Below are 17524 nucleotides of genomic sequence, written 5' to 3' on the forward strand. Positions count from 1 at the left end.
TGGTCTGCTTTGAGAGGGGAAGCATTCAGCTTTCTTCATAACTTCTACAGGCACGCAAGGGCTAGCAGCTCTAGCTGATGACAAAAAAAAAAAAAAAAAAAAAATCATTACATAATCAAAAGTGCAGGAAGTGCATCATTTTGTTCATCTCCTTAACTGTCAGATCAAGGCAGACCAGTGTCCCCAGCATGTCACACTAAATGCCTTTTGCTCTGCAGTGTTAAAGGATATTAAAACATTCTCCTGAGGAAGACCAGCTCTGTGGGGTCCAGAAACTGGACATGTTCAGGAACTTTTTACTTGCCCAGCCTCTGCTGAGGAACATATGATGAGGAAGGGACATCTAGCATGGAAACTCAGGGGACTGATGGCATGTGTTTTTCTGGCACACAGCATGAAGCTCTGAAGAACAGGTGCTTGTCATCACCTGTGTGAGAGCTGGACAGATTTCTCCTGCCCTGGAAGAAGTGTTCCTGACTTTGGGAAAACACTGAAGAGCTGGTTATCCTGAATTCTCATCTGGTGCAGCTCCTGGGGGGTAAAGTCAACATCTTCTGCCCAGCGCTCTAAGTCCATCTTCTGATCAGAAGGAAACAAGAAGGCCCTAGGGAACCAATCAGCTGGTCAGCAACAAGGATATGCAACTGCCCCAGGGCTATGGTCACACATTCAATCGAAATGGGCTTAGCCCACCTGGTGGCCACATCACATTTCATCAGGTCTGATCTGGATCTCCCTGACTGCTTTCCCACCTAGACTCATCAACAGATCTCAGCTGCAGCTGTACCTACAAAACCCACCCTATTAATCTGCAAATTTCTTACAGCCCTTTGAGCGCTTCCAGACCCCCAAAAAGAAGGCTGAGCTCCAGCGAGCACTGCTTACCAGTCCACAGGTACCACACCCTTGTTCTCCAGCAGAAGCATCACAGTGGTAGGCTGTGAGCCTACTGGGGCAGACCCAAAGTCAAAATCCAGCAGGAGAGGGGTATACACTGGAGGGATCAAGCATGTGCTGGTCACAAGAGAGAAAGAAGATATTAAACTGAAGCAGGAGGAAGGGTCATCAGGGCATGACAGGGGAAAGGTCATTCCACACTGGCTATCTTCCTTATAATTCTTATCTGACATTATGTTCTTGACCCTTTTGAGAGAAAGGACACTGGGCATAAGGCAGACCCAATTTTCTTTTCAAAATCTTTTATGTATGTCTAATGAAAGTGAGTGACATAAGAGAGTCCTGCTTAGCCTGAAGTCTCTCTTTAGCTCCTCAGTATAAGGAAGTCACTGACATACTGGAGCAGGCCCAGTGGAGGGCCACTAAAATGGCTGAGAGCTGGAGCACATTGGCCAACCTGGATGGGGCTCTGAGTAACTTGGTCTAGTGGAAGGCATCACTGCCCGTGGCAGAAGGGTTGGAATTAGATGATCTTTAAGGTCCCTTCCAATCCAAACCATACTATGATTACAAGGATGGACAAAAAGACCTGGATTTGTTCAGCCTCATGAAGCAATGGGTCAGGGATGGCAACTGCCCAAATTGCAATACAAGATATTCTGATGAGATACTAAGGAAAGGGTTTTCAGCATTGAAATGGTTAAACAGGAGATCAGACAAGGTGTGGTTTCTCTATTCTCAGAGATATTAAGCACTGAACTGAATAAGGTCCTGGGCAACCTGATCTACATGTCCCTGCTTTGAGCAAGGGGCCACATCAGAGACTTTTGGAGGTCTATTGCAATTAAATTATTCTCCATTTCTGTGGCTCCTTTCAAGGGAGCTTAAGCAGAGAAGTGGAAGTGAGCAACTGCCTGCAGCAGTTAGGATGGAAAAACAGGGTGCCACGCAGCTAGGAGCTACAACACATACCAATAAGCCACAGCATCTCTGTCTGGCTCATGCAAGGGACTCAAAGATCCACTGAGCCATTTCCTCATCTCACCTGTGCCTTGTGGGGACTTTGTAGGTGAGCTCGCCAGGAGCTGGGTCTCGCTCCAAGAATTCATTCAGTGTGTCCAAGGAGAAGAGCTTCCAGATGTGCATCTTGCTTTTACCGCTGGCAGTCCCTGTTGTACAAGCATCTGTGATGCGCAAAGTTGGGTAGACACCTGTTGCTTCAACACGGCAGAGGAACTCCTCCTTCTCTTTTGCACTTACAAGATCTGCACCTTTGGAGAGAAAGAAACACCAAAAAGTAGTCATGTACCATTAAGGGGCTGCTGCCGGGGTAATTTTGACTGCAGCAAAGAGGCCCTACCAAGAACAATGAAAGAATGGGCATTGTACATAGTCTTTTGTTTGGCAGCTTCTCAAAACCCCTAAACCACTGACTTCTAGGTGTACCTTGACTTCTGCATTTAGACATCACCAAAAGACTATGAATGTGACCCTTTTCAACAGTGCATTTACACAATTTAGTTTTGCACTATGTGAGAAAAATTTCTTTTGATTTAAACCTACAGCCTAAACATTTTTATGACGCACCCCTTGTTTTCACATTGAAAAATCATAAAGAGTAATTTATATCTTGTGTTCCCCTTTCATTCATATGACATTACATTTTTCACCTTCCAAGCTGAAAACTCCTTGTCTTGCTAGTCTCTTCTTTTACGAACACTGTCCCCCACCTCTGAACACCCCAAAACATCCATCTCACCTCTGGGTATGCAAATATCATATCTGATTTTCCAGGTGTAATGCAGCCGACGGGCTGGCCTTACTTTTATTTGGACAAAAGTTTTTGATCTTGCAGGAATTGTTCCTCTGGAGTGTTCCAGCTCTAGAGCTGTAGGATACAAGAGGTGGTATGAGCTCTTGGCATTACGGTCTCTGACACCACACATGTTGTGGCACACAGATCCCTAACTCTACCTGCACTCTAGCCACTGCCACCCCTTGCCTAATAGTTAGGATTAGCTTCAAGTGCTGAACTTTGGATTCCCAGACTACAACAGCAGGCAGCTCATTGGGAGTACCCAGATTGCCTCTGGCCAGCAAAGAGCAAGGAACTTCCCAACTGGAGGTCTCTAGAAAGGCAGCTAAGAGCTGAGCTCCAACATTTCTTCTGGTAAGGTCCTTTATTTAACTTCCTCCTCTGCTGGGAAATTGTATCTTATTTCAAGGTCCAGATTGGTCTAACTTCAATTGTCAGACTCTGGATTGTGCTTTTTCCAGCAAGATAGAAAAGCCGTGTCCTATACAAAGGGGCAGACAACTTAAGGTTTGAGAGAATCAGTGCAAGCCAACCAGCAAGCAGTCCAACCTCCAAGTTAATTCTAAATTGGTTTTGGAGAAAAGAGGGGAAAACTAAGGTCCTGTCCCATGTTAATTCCTTTACAGTACCCAGCAGATCGTTGCGGACCTCCTCAGGGTCATGGGGCCCTGTGAAGAGTTGTTCCACGCTGAGGGTGTAATTCAGAGTACAGATCCCATCATTTAGCAGTGCAATGCTGTAGCTTTTTTGATCACCAACTATAACATTTCCAAAGTCCAGATAGTCCTTTTGTGCCTGGAATACAAACCCACCATGCTGAGGTCACTTTAACATGTCAAGCATAATGGTTGAGTGTAGCCACCACTTATCTCACCACATGCTGATCCCTTGGCACATGGCACATACAGTGCAGTGCAAAGGACTCCCTGCTTTGTGTAGGACTTGGCATGCCCTGGGAGATGGAATTGTTAAGGTCAGAAAAGGTCTCTAAGAGCATTGAGTCCAACCATTGACACATCAATGACACCACTAAACCATGTCCCTGAGTACCACATGTACATGTCTTTTAAATACTTCCAAGAATGATGACTCAACTACTTCATTGGGCAGCCCATTCCAATGAGTGACAACCCCTTTCCTGAAGAAATTTTTCCAAGCATTCAATCTAAACCTCCCCTGGTAAAATTTTAAGCCATTTACTCTTGCCTTAGTGCTTATTACTCAGGAGAAGAGACCAACACCCACTTTGCTACAAACTCCTTTCAGGTTGCAGCACAATAAAATGTGGAACAAGTCTGTGAGGGATTCAATCCCTCCACTAAATGCTTTCTCCTACTGTTTTTTAGGCTGTTTGCTGGGTAGGATGTAGCGTATTCAGGGCTGTGAGAACGCCAGCTTGCCAGCTGCCTTGAGTCAAGGCTGAGAGATTTTTGCTGGCCCTTTTGTGACTGCTTAAAGAGCGCCCCTCTCTTTTGGCTAGTTGTGCACTCACATACAATTTATAATGACTACATACCTCGAAGACATTATCACCCATCAATCAACATGACTGACACTGGGCAATGACTTTCAAAGTATTATTTGATTTACCTCTGGTTCGTTAAGAAACCTGACTAAAAATGAAAGTGGCTGCACAGACCTGCAGATAACAGGAGGAAAGCCACATGGAGGTGTACTGGCTATACCACTTTAAAAGGTCCTCTACACTTAGAAATCAGACTAACAGCAAAACAAATGGAGAAGGAGAACAGACAGAATGAAAGGAGAGACCCCTGATTCCCAAGGAGCCAAATGGCTTGCTTGGTTTAGTCTGGAACAGAGAAATCACAGAGGATTTGTTAAGGTTGTATTTAAACTGGCAGGACATTTACAACATGTTGCCATTAGGCCACTAGAATGAGTACTGTCATTTACACTGAAAACAGTGTCTGGGAATTTTGCTGTGAATCCTTATTGGCTGCCTCCAGTACAGATTGTGCAAAAAGGCAAAGTCCAAGACCCCCATCCCACCCTGGTCCCCCCTACTAGTACTCAGGGGGCCCCTGTTCCTTACCCTGATGGTGCCCAGTGCCCCTTCTCCAATGACCCGTAAGACATAATGGACATCTTTGGGAGACACGGGCTCTGGGCCTTTCCACTTCACAAACACCATAGCTCGTAGCACATACTTGATTTCCATGTCAGGAGTAAAAGTCCATGCCTGAGCCTGCAATCACAAGAGGGAAGAGTGCCCACAGGAGCTCCAGTCCAGAGATAAACCCAAATACAACAATTGCATTTAATGTACAGTCCATTGTAGCTAACCTAGTTCTCTACAGACACACCACCTCCATCTGCATCAAAGATTCACACTGGGAATGAACATCCAGGTATTCAAAGCCAGGCTGAGGTTGTGTTGTAGAGAGCAAACTATAACTTTGGTAGAATTTGAACTTACCATGGCTTCATAGGGCTGGAGGATCCCTGCAGTGGGGCTGACAGACAGGATCTTCCTGTCCGACTGACGGATCCGCCATGTGAAAACCATGGGTAGCCTTGTGCAGTTTTTAATGGTGTACATTCGTGTAGAGGAGGTCCCTATTTGGAGAGGCTTGAAGTAGAGAATTCCATCACCTTCCAAGAGCAAAAGAAGGGACTGCCCACAACTCTGGAGAACAATCTCCTGTGCAATTAAGAGAAAAAGTAACAGACATTAGCTAGAAGTCTCAGCTACCTCTGGAGGAACCTTACAAAGATGTTGCTCCTTCCGAGAGAGAAGCCAGAAAAATCTGAATCTCAATAAGGAGGGGAGGGCTTTAGGCTGTACTATCAAGTCAGGGCCTCAGCATAATACAGTGTATTCCAAGAGATGGAAATGCAAGGAACAAGGGGTACAGGATGTTTGGCACCACAAAGGCCTTTTTTCTGCAATGTTGACTCCATATTAAATTTTGAAAATATTCTTTCATTCCTATTTCCAAAGAGAAAAATCTAAACTAACCATTATATGTAATAAGCATCCCAGTGCAAGTTACTGGGAAAAGGGAAGACTACAAGGGAACAAAACTTTGCTGACCATCTTCCACTTCCCTCTCCTTACCTTGGTGTATGCAGGATAAGAGTTCAGCTCCAAAGGCAGAACATGCTTCTGCAAGACTGTGTCAACTGGGTGAGTGGAGAGAAAGAAAATCTGGTGGCCTCCTGGAATGATGTGTCCTAAGCTGGGCTTGACCAAAACAGAGGGACAGGCAGTTTGGTTCACACTGAAGGTTATCAAAGAGGTGCTTGTGTTGGACAACAGCACACTGCAGTAGGTATCAGTGTCACAAACCACAGGAGGAAAAGTCTGGTGGAGACAAACAAAAAGGGTTGCTTTCACTGGGTTTTAAAACCAGCTTAAAGAAAAAGTTTTCACTCTATTAAATTCCAGGTTCCAATAAGCACTATCCTGAGTCTATGGAGAACTTTCTAACTGCTTCTTTTCAAGGAAAGAAATTAAGCCACCTAAGGGTAAACAAATTACGGTCTTTTCCCTTACCATAGTAGCCCTCGTGGGTTCATGGTACTGGTGAACCTATCTTCCACCATGCCATGCTTTATGCCCATCCAGTAAGAGAGCTGCTTGCTGGTGCCTGCAGTTTCTGCATGGATAGTGACATCCTGGATGAAGAATTCCAGCAGGCTAGAATTTGCTCCACTTCATGCAAATCAAATAAAGGCTGCATGGCCTAGATTAGTTGAAGAGATTTCATAAGAGGTTCTCAGGACTATTCTTATGTCTTAGGATCAGATCTCCCTTAACCTCATAGGAAAAATACCTTACTGTGCTACAGAAACAGCAGGGAGAGAGAGAGAGAGCCTTCCTCTCTATCTTATAACCACTTCTCTTTCGTGAGGATTCTGTTTGCCCAAGTGCATGCAGTTTTTGAGGCTCCTGGGCTCCCCTTGTTAGTGCCTATGTCCACCTAAACAGAAAAGAAGGTGATCCCAACAGCTTTTCTCTCAGAACTAATGAGATGGTTAGTACAGCTGACATGGTGGAGATTGGGAAGCTAATGCAGGAGAAACTATTGTACCAGTATTGTACTACTATTGTACCACAGCAGGAGCCTCCACACCATCAGAAAGCACCAGACACATCTCAGTACAATGGGAGACAAAGTAAAGAATTCCGAACATTGAGTGTCTCTGCAAAGATCCAAAGGTCAATCAGTTACACACTTTGGGGACATCCAGGATGTACTGTGGAATGATGTGCTCCAGTTTTGCTTCATATGTGTGTGCTCTCAGCCTCACAGTCAGGCACCATGATGGACAGATGGTGGCATCATTCTCAATGTTGTTGTAGTGTCTCATCACCTGCAGACACACAAGAGACAACACATTGTGTGCAGGAAGGGAGTGTGGCAAGGTGCCTTCCCAGAATCACAGATTAATCTGAGTTGAAAGATACCATGTGCACAGACTACCTCAAGCAGCTGCTTGTTCAGTGACATCCCTGGGGCTAAGGAATTGACATTTTCAGGGAAGAAGGACTGACCAGTGCTAGATGAGAAACAGAGGGAGAGACTGGCAAATGCTAAGTTTCACTTATAGGACATTTCTGGGTGCTAAACTTCCTGTAACTGCAAACTCATGTAACATGAATCCCATGTCACTTGGGAGAAGAGAGAGTGCTCTCAGCAGTTTTATTTGTGGAGGGACAGACACAAAGACCAAGTTCTTGCCCATCACCCAGGCCACAATATCCATTCTTGTGCAGGCTCACATCTACACTAATAGTGCAGTAAGTCATAGTAATTCCTCCTTCAGTGTACCATGCGTCATGTTTCTTAGGGGTAAGAGCAAGTCTACCAGTGCACATGCATGAGCTGTGACTTGTTCTGTCATTCCTCTGCCAGGATACCAGTGAAAGAGAAACTTTAACCCAACAGTGTATCAAGCAGTGGCCCAAAGAGTTAATAGAGGTGCTAGTTTTAAAGGGTTTAAACTGAATTTTAACTCCCCTGAAATACTTTATTCTGCAAGAAGTTGCTTGCTAGGTCATCTCTAGTCTTAGTAAATCCTACTAACCTTATAAACAGCAAAACCTTCCAGCTCTGCTGCATAAAGACTGTTGACCTGAGTGGGCCTGCAAAAGACATGGAAGGTTGAAGACTTCAATGGTGGCACGTCACAGATTTCAGGGCGCACATGGAAGGCACTGCCATGGTTTGGAGTCCAGGCAACAGTGATATTTCCTTTGGTGTGGTTGGTCACACAGAGAGACAGAGATTTGTGTGGTGGCACGCAGCATCCAAAATCATACTCCCTGGGGCTGACACTAACATGAGCAGGAAACAAGGCCAGGTCGCTGCTTTCACTGGAGAAATATTCAGCCATGCCATTGGGTTCAAAGTACTCCTTGGGCGGCTGGTCCTCAGAAATCTACAGGATGGAAATATCTCAGTGTGAGTAGGGAAAGTGTGACTGTGGGAGACACCAGGTGCTGACTGCCTTCATGAGCAAGAGGGCATGCAGGACGCACTTCAGCAAGAGTTCCTAGGACAGCTCAAAGTCTAGGCTTCAAGGAGGATTCTGTTTGTAAGCCTCAATCTGAAACTAAAGAGGAAGGAAAAAATGGCCCCATGATTGAGTTAAAGCCAGAAAGAAGCTGAGCTAGGGTAAAAGCCAGCAAATAAAGATAGTGTTGGTGTGCACTGGGAACATCAACAGCAGAAATACTAAAGAAATCAGTCTGGCACTTGCAAGCCCTTCCAGATATGTCTTCTGTACAACAGATACCCAGCATATATAGAGAAGAGCTGAAAGTGTCTTAGATTCCAGGGAGAGCAGCTGATACCTCAGGGGGCAGCATGAGGGCTCCGTCTTCATCCATCTGCAACTTCCCATTCTTCAGCATTTCACTCAGGATATCAGGGGGGTAGAAGGTCAGTCCCCTCACCATGTTGGTTCGGTACCAGGAGAGGTGTCTTTTCTGAAGGGTGGGTGGCTTAGCTGTGTCTGAATGGCAGGTACCAAAAAAGTCCACATACAGGGGTTCCTGGGAAAACACAAGACAGGATAATTAGAAATAAACTGTCATGTCATTGCTTTGAGAGTTTCACCATACCAGTATCTCACTTCCAAAACCATGCTGGTAAAGGCTTAGCATCTGCAGTTTTGGGCTGCCATTTACTTTATGTCTCAATGTGAGACAAGAACTTTCTTGAAACTGGTCTTAAAATTGAAGGCACTCAAGTGCACAGCCATGCAGCTAAAGTTAGGAGAGAGACCTAAGCAGACAAGAGCCACAGAGGATGCACCTCACCCTATCTGCAGGCATTACTGACTGCCCACATTCTATTGCTGACAGGAACCTGCACCATGGGGATTCTGCCTAACAAGAGTCCAGGTCCTGCGCCTGGGTCACAATAACCCCAGGCAGCATTACAAGCTCGGGGCAGTGTGGTTGGAAAGGTGCTCATCAGAAAAGCACCTGTGGGTGATGGCTGACAATAGCTGAACATGAGCTAGTGTGTGCCTGGGTGGGCAAGAAGGTCAAGGGCATCCTGACTTGTATCAAAAACTGTGTGGCAAGCAGGACCAGAGCAGTGATTGTCCCCCTGTACTCAGCAGTTGTGAGACTGTGTCTTGACTACTATGTTCAACTTTGCACCCCTCAGTACAAGAACAACACTGAGGAGCTGGAGTGTGTCCAGAGAAGGGCAATGAAGCTGGTGAGGGGTCTGGAGCACAAGTCTCATGAGGAATGGCAGAGGGAGCTGGAGGTGTTTAGCCTGGAAAAAAAAAGGCTCAGGGGCAATTTTATTGTTCTCTACAACTACCTGAAAGGGGGGTGTACCTGGGTAGGGGCTGGTCTCTTCTCTCAGGTAAGAAGTGATAGGACAAGAGGAAATGACTTCAAGTTGTGTTTGGGCAGTGGTTAGATTGGATAATGGGAAAAATTTGTTCACCAAAATGGTTGTCACCCCAGGCTGCCCAGGGATGTTGTTGAATCATCATCCCTGGAGGTATTTAAAAGACATGCAGATGTGGAACTTGGGGACATGGTTAGTGGTGGACTTGGCAGTGCTGGGTTAATGGTTGGACTCAATGACCTTAGAGATCTTTTCCAATCTTAACGATTCTATGATAGCTATCAATGAAAACGCTGTCGGAAGAGATTTGCAGGGACTACTGAGACGGGCCAGTGCTGTTGGATTACACTGAAGGTCCCTCTAAAGAATCACAGCAATCAAACTACCCTTTGCCTCCCATACCTGGTGGTGGACGAGGCACGCAACTCTGCGGTGGTAGTTCATGGGGTGCGTAGGTCGGAAGGTCACCTTCAGTGCTAGTGTTGTTGTGCCCTCCAACACTCCGCAGGGGCGATCCAAGGAGAAGACGCTCCCCTCGCAATCAATATCAAACTGATAAAAGGCCGGGACATCTGACGTGTTGCTGATTTTCAGTGTCCGTATCAAACTTTCTCCAAGATTGATCCAGTCAAAGTCCACAGAATTCTGGTGCAGGGACACGGAAGGACCTAGCACAACATGCAAGAAAAGATCCTGGACCTGTCATAGCTGTTTTTTCCAACATGTCACAAGACTGCCACACTGAACTGACATTCCCAAACAGATTAAACTCTTCAGCAAACCTACTGGTCCTAGCAAACGGTTGGACATTCACTTAAAACAGTCAAGCAAGTATAAGTCCCAAACGGTACACCAGGGACAGCCAGATCCCAGCAGGAGTTTAGTCTGCGACTTCAGGCTATGATAACTTCAAGTCCTTCCCCAACCACTAACCTTTTCCCTCCAGAGAAGCTGACAGGGAGAAACAGGAAAGGTTTCGGTACCTTTACATGAGCCAACCACTTTGAGAACAGTCTTCAAGTGGCATCCAGCAGATGTGACAGTGAAATAGTCAGTACTGTGCTCTCCTACTACTTCGGGCTGAAACCGTACACAAAAGACCAGTTTCCCTTTGGAAGGGACAACATCACTGAACACATTACAGGAGAAAACATAACCACAAAGCAGAGGGTCTTCTGCTCGTTCTATTGTACAAGGCGCATCAACCTACAAGTAGAAAAGAAACAGGTTAACAAAGGAGCCAACATGAGCCAGGATGGCTCTGAATGAAGGACACTAATCAGGTAAGAACTGCAGTTTTCAGCAGTGCTGAACACCACCAAGAAGACCAAGGCCACCACAGAACCACTGTGCAGCAAACCTCTGCCATTTTGTTCTGATGGAGAACGGGTGGCAACTCAAGCAACTCAAGCTCCCTCAACATGCTCAGAAATCAGCAAGCTGCAGCAAAACTCCCGGTGATCTCTGGGGCTGGAGTGCCCCTCTGGTAGGTAGAAAGATGGCTCAAGGTGTCCCTAGGGGCCAAAATAGTATAAATGACTGCTGTAACCAGGAGAACATGCAGGTAGGTAACTTATTTCCCTCTATCCACAGTTCCACGTTGTTTGTGGGTCTTCTTTTCCCAAAAAAACAAAGCTGGTGCTCTGACACCTTACTGAAGACCCTTTAAAAAACTGTCCAGATCCTTGCCTGGCAATGCTGAGCACCCCTGCAGTGTGAATAATAACAGTACAAAAAGGAATGTGCCTTTCCCACTCCCAAGCTGCAGGGCCTGTGGAGGAATCAGCACTGCTGTCATCTATGTCAGCAGTCTCTGAGTACATCCATCACTTAAGAGGCTGGGAAGGGCTGAGCTGGCACAGGTAACAAGGTGCTCAAATCCATTTGACTTTTTGAACAATTGACAAAGCTGCATTCCACAGAGGGCAGCGGAAGATCCATCAGTTGCCTGGGACACACACACACACCAATTTGAGACTGACACAACTGCCACACAGGATTGATGGACTTGTCCAGGGCGGGCAGGAGAGCTGCAGGGTGCAAAGGACGTGGTGATCTGGACCAAGCACAGAAGGGAAGCAGGGGGAAACTGCAATACCACGCTGCAAATGGCAAAGTTGCTAGCACTGTAGCTGGGAGGCAAGGGTGAATGGCATGGCTGGTAGGGGAGGGCTCATCACCTCTGCTTCATTCACATTCACACTTAACAGGTTATTTTCACAGCATTAAGGGAGATAGACATGACCACATATCCCAGGGAAACGTGTCAGCTTGCCAGCTTCTCACGAGAAGTCAATCTCCCTCTCCCCATACCACAGACATGTTGAAGATTTCCACAGACTTCTCCACAGTTGCCCCCACTGGTACTGATCCAAAATACAGGACATCTTGAAACTTTTCAGATTGTACACCTTCAGACTTCTTTCCTGTCACGCTCACACAGAGGCAGGGGTATTTGGCTGTTAAAGAGAATAGTATACTGGCTTAGGAAAGACAGGCGGAACCCCTACTCTTGAATATTCAACACTCAACTGGACAAGGTCTGAAGAACCTCAGATAACTCTGAAGTTAGATCTACCTTCAAAGTTGGCCCTGCTTTGAACCAAATAAACTCCCTTCTAGCCCTAATTTACTTAACTCAGAATCACATTTTTTGTTTGTCAGTGGCCATACAAGTCACTTCAGGCATGGACTTGCTAATGAAATCATTGCTTATTTTAGCTTGCATCCAGAAAGCTTTAGAAATTTCCCTCTGCTTCTCTGTCTAGCAGGGACAGACAGGAGACACTGAGTGCAGACAAAGCCAGGAGTTTTTGGAGGCTTTTTCCAGTGAATTCCTCTCATTTCTTCCCCTCTGTCAACACAAACAGGCCTTAGAAATGCTGTTTTGGCCAAAACATACCACAGGGCATATTGGACCCTCTGTCTCTTCAGATAACACTTCCAAATTGGCAAAAGTACACTAGAGAGTTCCACAGGCCACTTTCAAACTGTGGTCTTCACTTGCTCATCACTGGGTTGAGCCAAGTGTGGCAGAGCCTCAGGGTGCAGGCCCTCCATGTATCCCTGCGGAATGCTATTCCAGAGCTAGGGGTAATACACATTTCTTTGAGTGTTAAATGCAAGGAAGACTCACCCAGAGCTTTTAGCATGATTGTCCTCTTTTCTTTCACTTCATCTCCAAACCAGCACGTTGCTGATCCATAATGCATCCCAGCCACCTCTGGCCTGAAGATCACCCTGACCAAGCACTTAGCACCTGGGTTCAGTGTGCCACACTCAGGATTCATGAAAAAAGGACTTGATGTCTCCCAGGAAAAGATGCCAACGAGATCACTAGGAAAAAGAGAGACATTTTAAGCAGATCAATGGATCATTGGTTGCCTGTGCAATCATACATAGGATGGGCCTTTCCCAATAGGTTATTCAGTTAGGATGTGAAGCAACCAGTGCTGAATGGAAGAATCCCAAATGCAGCTGGACAAATATGTGATGCTGTGAAGAAATTTGTCTCTAATCTCTGCTCTGTTCACACTTTAAAGAATCTTAGTTATTACAGCTAAGAACTTTATTAATGACCATAAGGTGATAGCAAGCAAGTCAGCTCCACAATTAAATATTTGCTTTTCTTGTATCTAAATTTGTAACTACTTAATTTACATGACTATTTGTTCCTCTGTTATATGCTCAGGTGAGAAAAGAGGATTGAGCCATTTCCCTAATACCTTACTCAATTTTCCAGAACCCCCTTCGCTTGTTTGATTTCTGCAAAGAACATGGTATGCCATCAGCTCTTTTTATTTTATTGATCTAAGCTGCGTGCTGCTTACCATCCTTATCCTCCAACATCATGGGCCTATCACTTGTAGCAAATTATTTCTCCAAGTGGAGACAGAAACACTTGCAATGGTTGGAATCACTTGGTTGGAGTACACCTCCTCCTTGCCTGGGAACTTCACTGCCTTCCTTTCTACAGTACTGTCCTTCCTCATTAAAATAGGACAAACCTTGGTAACTGGGAGCATCCTTGCTCCTAAATGACTAAAATGTTTCCAGCTGGTAGCTCATCTCTCCCTGTTCACGCTGGGCCGGTTGTCTTTCGTTATACGGAAGCCCAGGCCTCTTCAGTGAATGTGGGATGTTCTGTGCTTGTCCCCACCTAGCTCCTGTGCATGAATGGTTCTCAGCGTATGCTGGCAACAAACAGATGTGAGATGCCAAGATGTGCCCACAATGACCTGTACTACCATTCTGCTGCCTTTTCTGCCAAGACCTTAGGGAAGGCAGAGTTGCCTGTTGTTAAGGCAGCCAACAGAACTAAAAAACAGTGGAATGAGCTGAATTCACTGGAGAGTCCAAGAAAGTGGCAAAATACCTGAGAAAACAGAAAGAGTGTCTGCTTAGCCACCTCTCACTCACCCAACGTTGCACACAGGAAACGCCGCCTCCGTGGCACCATGGGTAGCACAGACAGGCAACTGGACAGCGGCCGGCATGGACAGACAGACGCGTGGAAGCATAGCATGCAGGGTAACAGAGAACTCACCCTCAGCTTTCATAAAGAGGATGCTGTCTTCATAATCCCTCTGCACAGAAAAGCAAAGGGAGACAGCAGTTAGATGGATTCCGCCTCACAGGTGCTGCAGCTCCACCCATGAATACCTGTCTCTTTCACCACTGCAAATGTTGGGGGGAAAAATGTTGGCAACAGAGGCACCAATGGAGGCCTCTGTGCAGGACAGAGAGCATATGAATCACTCAGAAAAAGCAGGCAGTGTGGAAGGCACTCAGGCATACTTCTCTGACAGGGAACACACAAACAGCCTCAGAGCAGCTGAAGGCCACATTGGTTTCACCCGCTTTGTTTCAATGCAGATGGATTTCTTTCAGTATTTTCAAGATCCAAATTCAGCTGAACTGAAGCATGTACAGCTTTTCTTTGAGCTCCACGAGCACAGAAGTATCACTCTGATTAAATGCTTTGTCAGCTAGAGATCCAAGCAGATAAGACACAACTTAAAGATGCAGCATCGACAGCTCTGTGTAGAAATAGCCTCAGAACATCTGCTAGCAAGCCAAGAAAGAAGGAATTGAAAGATATGTGTTTTCTATGCTTCCCATTTGTCACCCTCCTGAGTAACACTTATACAGGTAAGGAAAGACACTGCAGCACACACAGTCCTTGCTCTAAGAAAAACAGCCTCCTGTTTTAGGGATTGATGTGCTGCAGACAAACTATTCACTGAAAATGGAACAAGGCCAGCAGCTTATTTCATAAAGGGAACACTGAACAGTCATCAGAAAATCATGATACTAAGAGAGCAGGGTACTGGGAATCTGTCCAATGACCATGCTCTATGGCTAGGACAGAGGTACACATCAAAGACACACAGCTATCGACAAGAGCCAGAGATCAACACTCAGAGCCAAGACAGACACTACAAACAATCTGAAAAATAAGAAAAGGGTCTGGATAAAAAGAATCATTGCTGTTTTAAATAAAGCTTATAGAAACACCCTCCATCCAAAAGAAGGGTGGCCCCTGACGTATCCCGTAGGAAACTGGTAGCCCTTGAATGTGGAGGCTTTGGAATCTCCTGTAGGAAGGCAGAAGGTGAGCCCCCCAACTCAAGGTTCTGCACTAAAACCACACAGATGTGTTTTCTTGGGATCAAACCAGGTGTGGACAGTTTAAGCACTTTAACTTACTGAGTTGAAAGGCAGAAGTAGTACATGAAAAATTGGGAATAATACTTTTTGTGAGGATTCCTCTCATAACTACTGGCAAACTCTGCAGAGAAGTCAGGGATCAGGGCTCCCTCAGGTAATGAAGATGTGGAGAGATCAGGAAGGCCATTCTGCCCACTCCTTCTACGCTGGAATTTCCCCAAGGACTCAGGCATTCAAGTGAAAACAAATCAGGAAGGACAAGAGAGGCAGAGGCCCACTGCTGTCCCCTAGAATGCAGCCTGAGCACTGAGGGCAGCTGTGATGCTGCTGCTTTACCTTTTCACAGGGCCGGAAAACGACGGGCAGAGCTACAGACATTCCGGGGTTCAGAGTAATCGGCTGCGGGAAACCAGTGAGGAAGAATGGCGTGGAAGGAGCTCTAGACAACAAAATCAAAACAAGAGATTTTGTCTGAGGGTGGGCAGCTGAAGTTAGCAGAAAAGAGAATAAATAACCAACACCTCCAGACCCCACAATTTAGCAGCACTTTACACACTGGACCCCACGAGTACTCTGGCAGCAAAACAGTAGAGGGGGACAGAAGCCAGGTGTCCTGAAAACCTATTCCCAGCTCGAAGCACCTCCCCTTCCTTGAACAATGTTCTATGTTTTCAGGACATATGGTATGAGGCAGCCACATTTGAGTTTCAGAGCAGGGAGGGTCACAGGACTGCTGGAATGGCTCAGCACCCAGAGGGACTCCGGGAGCAATGGTTTTAGGTCACACTAGTGACTGGCTGGCATACATCCACAATTAAAATCTCACTAGACTGGAAATGCCTCACAGACAGAAGTATCAGCAAAACAGAATTTAAAACAAGGCATTTCATTTAACAGATTTCTGCCAGGAGCAAGGCCTGTGTTTCTGAATTAGCAGGTTTCTGTCCTGCTACATAAGGGTGCACCCATTGTCTCCAGCACAGCACTCAGGGGGAGAGAGGGATGGTGAATCTGAGAAAAGGTGCAGATGTGACTGATACGGCAGGAGTGAGGATGCAGAGAGAGCGTGAGGAGTACAAAGGACAAACAAACTTCCCACACACCTGTAACTCAGCTTCTGGGCTTTCCCATGAACATTTTTCAAGGTCAGATGTTTGATCACCTCTTTTCCAAGTTTCCAGTCATGCCAACTGAGTGTTTCAGGCACCTCAATGCCCCAGAATATGACTTTCTTCTTCTTTGCCTCTCTTGAAGACACCTTAGGGAGTAGGAGTTTGGGAGGAAGGGAGGAGAAATCACTCAAACAAATAGCCCTTTCTCTACGCTAAGGGTTTCTGACTCTGGCAATGGATGAGAGGAGCCACCCCGCGGCAAAACTCCAGGAGTCTCCAAAAGCCCTGCTCCGGGTTCCAGAGAGGACACCTCCTGGCCACAGCCCAAACAGCAGATACTAAAAAGTGTGATGAAAGCCGGGTTTTTTGTTTCTCCTCTCCCTGCCTACCAGACAATCCACCCAAGTCAGTAGCACTCTTTGCTCCTCCGCTCACCTTCCTGTCATAGCCACTCTTCCGAAAAGAGTCAGAGTTTTGGGGCTCGTCGTGCACCCGAGCAAGCATCTGAGAAACAAGAGGGAGAAGTCCTCACACGCGCTGCTCCTGCGCCCACAGAGCTTTTGCTGCCAAGAGCCGGGCCCTGCCCAGGCTCCTGGCGGCGCTGAGCCCCCTCCCCGCCGGGGACAGCCCCCGCTGTGTGCCCAGCTGGCAGCTGGCTGCAGCCCGCTCCAGGGCGCACGGCTGTCCCCAGGGCCGGCGGTCCCAGCCCAGCCCCTGCGGAAGGGCTCTCCCTGCGCTGCCTAGCGCTGCCCTGCCCGCTATCGGCCCACAGAGCCGTACAGCTCTGCGCCTGGCTCCCTCGAGCCCCCGACTGTGGATGAGTGCGGCAGGACCCCGCTCCCCACAGCGAGCGCCTGCCCGGCTCCCCGGGGCACGCCCGCTCCATCAAGACCCCGCTTGCCCCCGGAGCGGAGCAGAAGCCCGGGCCCCGAGTCACCACCGCCCCCGGGCCGGGCCGGCTCCCTCGATCCCAGCCCGGTTCCCTAAAGCACCGGGAGCCCGGGGCACCTCGGTGCCGGTGCCGGTGCCGACCGCTCAGCGCCGTGCGCCCCGGCCGCGTTGCCATGGAGACGGGACGCGGTTGCAGCGGCTCTCGGAGTGACGACGGCGGCCGGCTCGGGTCAATCCGCGCGGGCAGAGGCGGCCGCCAGGGGGCGGCGGAGGGACGCGCAGGGACAGGGAGCTGGAAC

General features: G+C 47.2%; 1 protein-coding gene across 1 annotated transcript in view; it reads right to left on the reverse strand.

The window, feature by feature from the left end:
- CFAP65 (cilia and flagella associated protein 65) overlaps nt 1-16838 on the reverse strand; it is a gene marked incomplete at both ends in the record, with an annotated part of 37493 nt that extends 20655 nt beyond the window's left edge. Inside the window, 19 exons of the mRNA XM_084209790.1 lie at nt 428-604; nt 886-1014; nt 1943-2168; nt 2657-2785; nt 3343-3508; nt 4767-4919; nt 5151-5375; nt 5793-6038; nt 6914-7051; nt 7766-8119; nt 8535-8735; nt 9955-10220; nt 10536-10758; nt 11866-12011; nt 12689-12888; nt 13972-14138; nt 15559-15661; nt 16326-16480; nt 16770-16838. Coding sequence (XP_084065916.1) covers nt 428-604; nt 886-1014; nt 1943-2168; nt 2657-2785; nt 3343-3508; nt 4767-4919; nt 5151-5375; nt 5793-6038; nt 6914-7051; nt 7766-8119; nt 8535-8735; nt 9955-10220; nt 10536-10758; nt 11866-12011; nt 12689-12888; nt 13972-14138; nt 15559-15661; nt 16326-16480; nt 16770-16838 — 3473 coding nt within the window. The remainder of the gene's footprint in view (nt 1-427; nt 605-885; nt 1015-1942; nt 2169-2656; nt 2786-3342; nt 3509-4766; nt 4920-5150; nt 5376-5792; nt 6039-6913; nt 7052-7765; nt 8120-8534; nt 8736-9954; nt 10221-10535; nt 10759-11865; nt 12012-12688; nt 12889-13971; nt 14139-15558; nt 15662-16325; nt 16481-16769) is intronic.
- Nucleotides 16839-17524: the final 686 nt, after the last annotated feature.

Source organism: Fringilla coelebs (assembly GCF_963513975.1).
Source record: "Fringilla coelebs genome assembly, chromosome: 7".
NCBI lineage: Eukaryota > Metazoa > Chordata > Aves > Passeriformes > Fringillidae > Fringilla > Fringilla coelebs.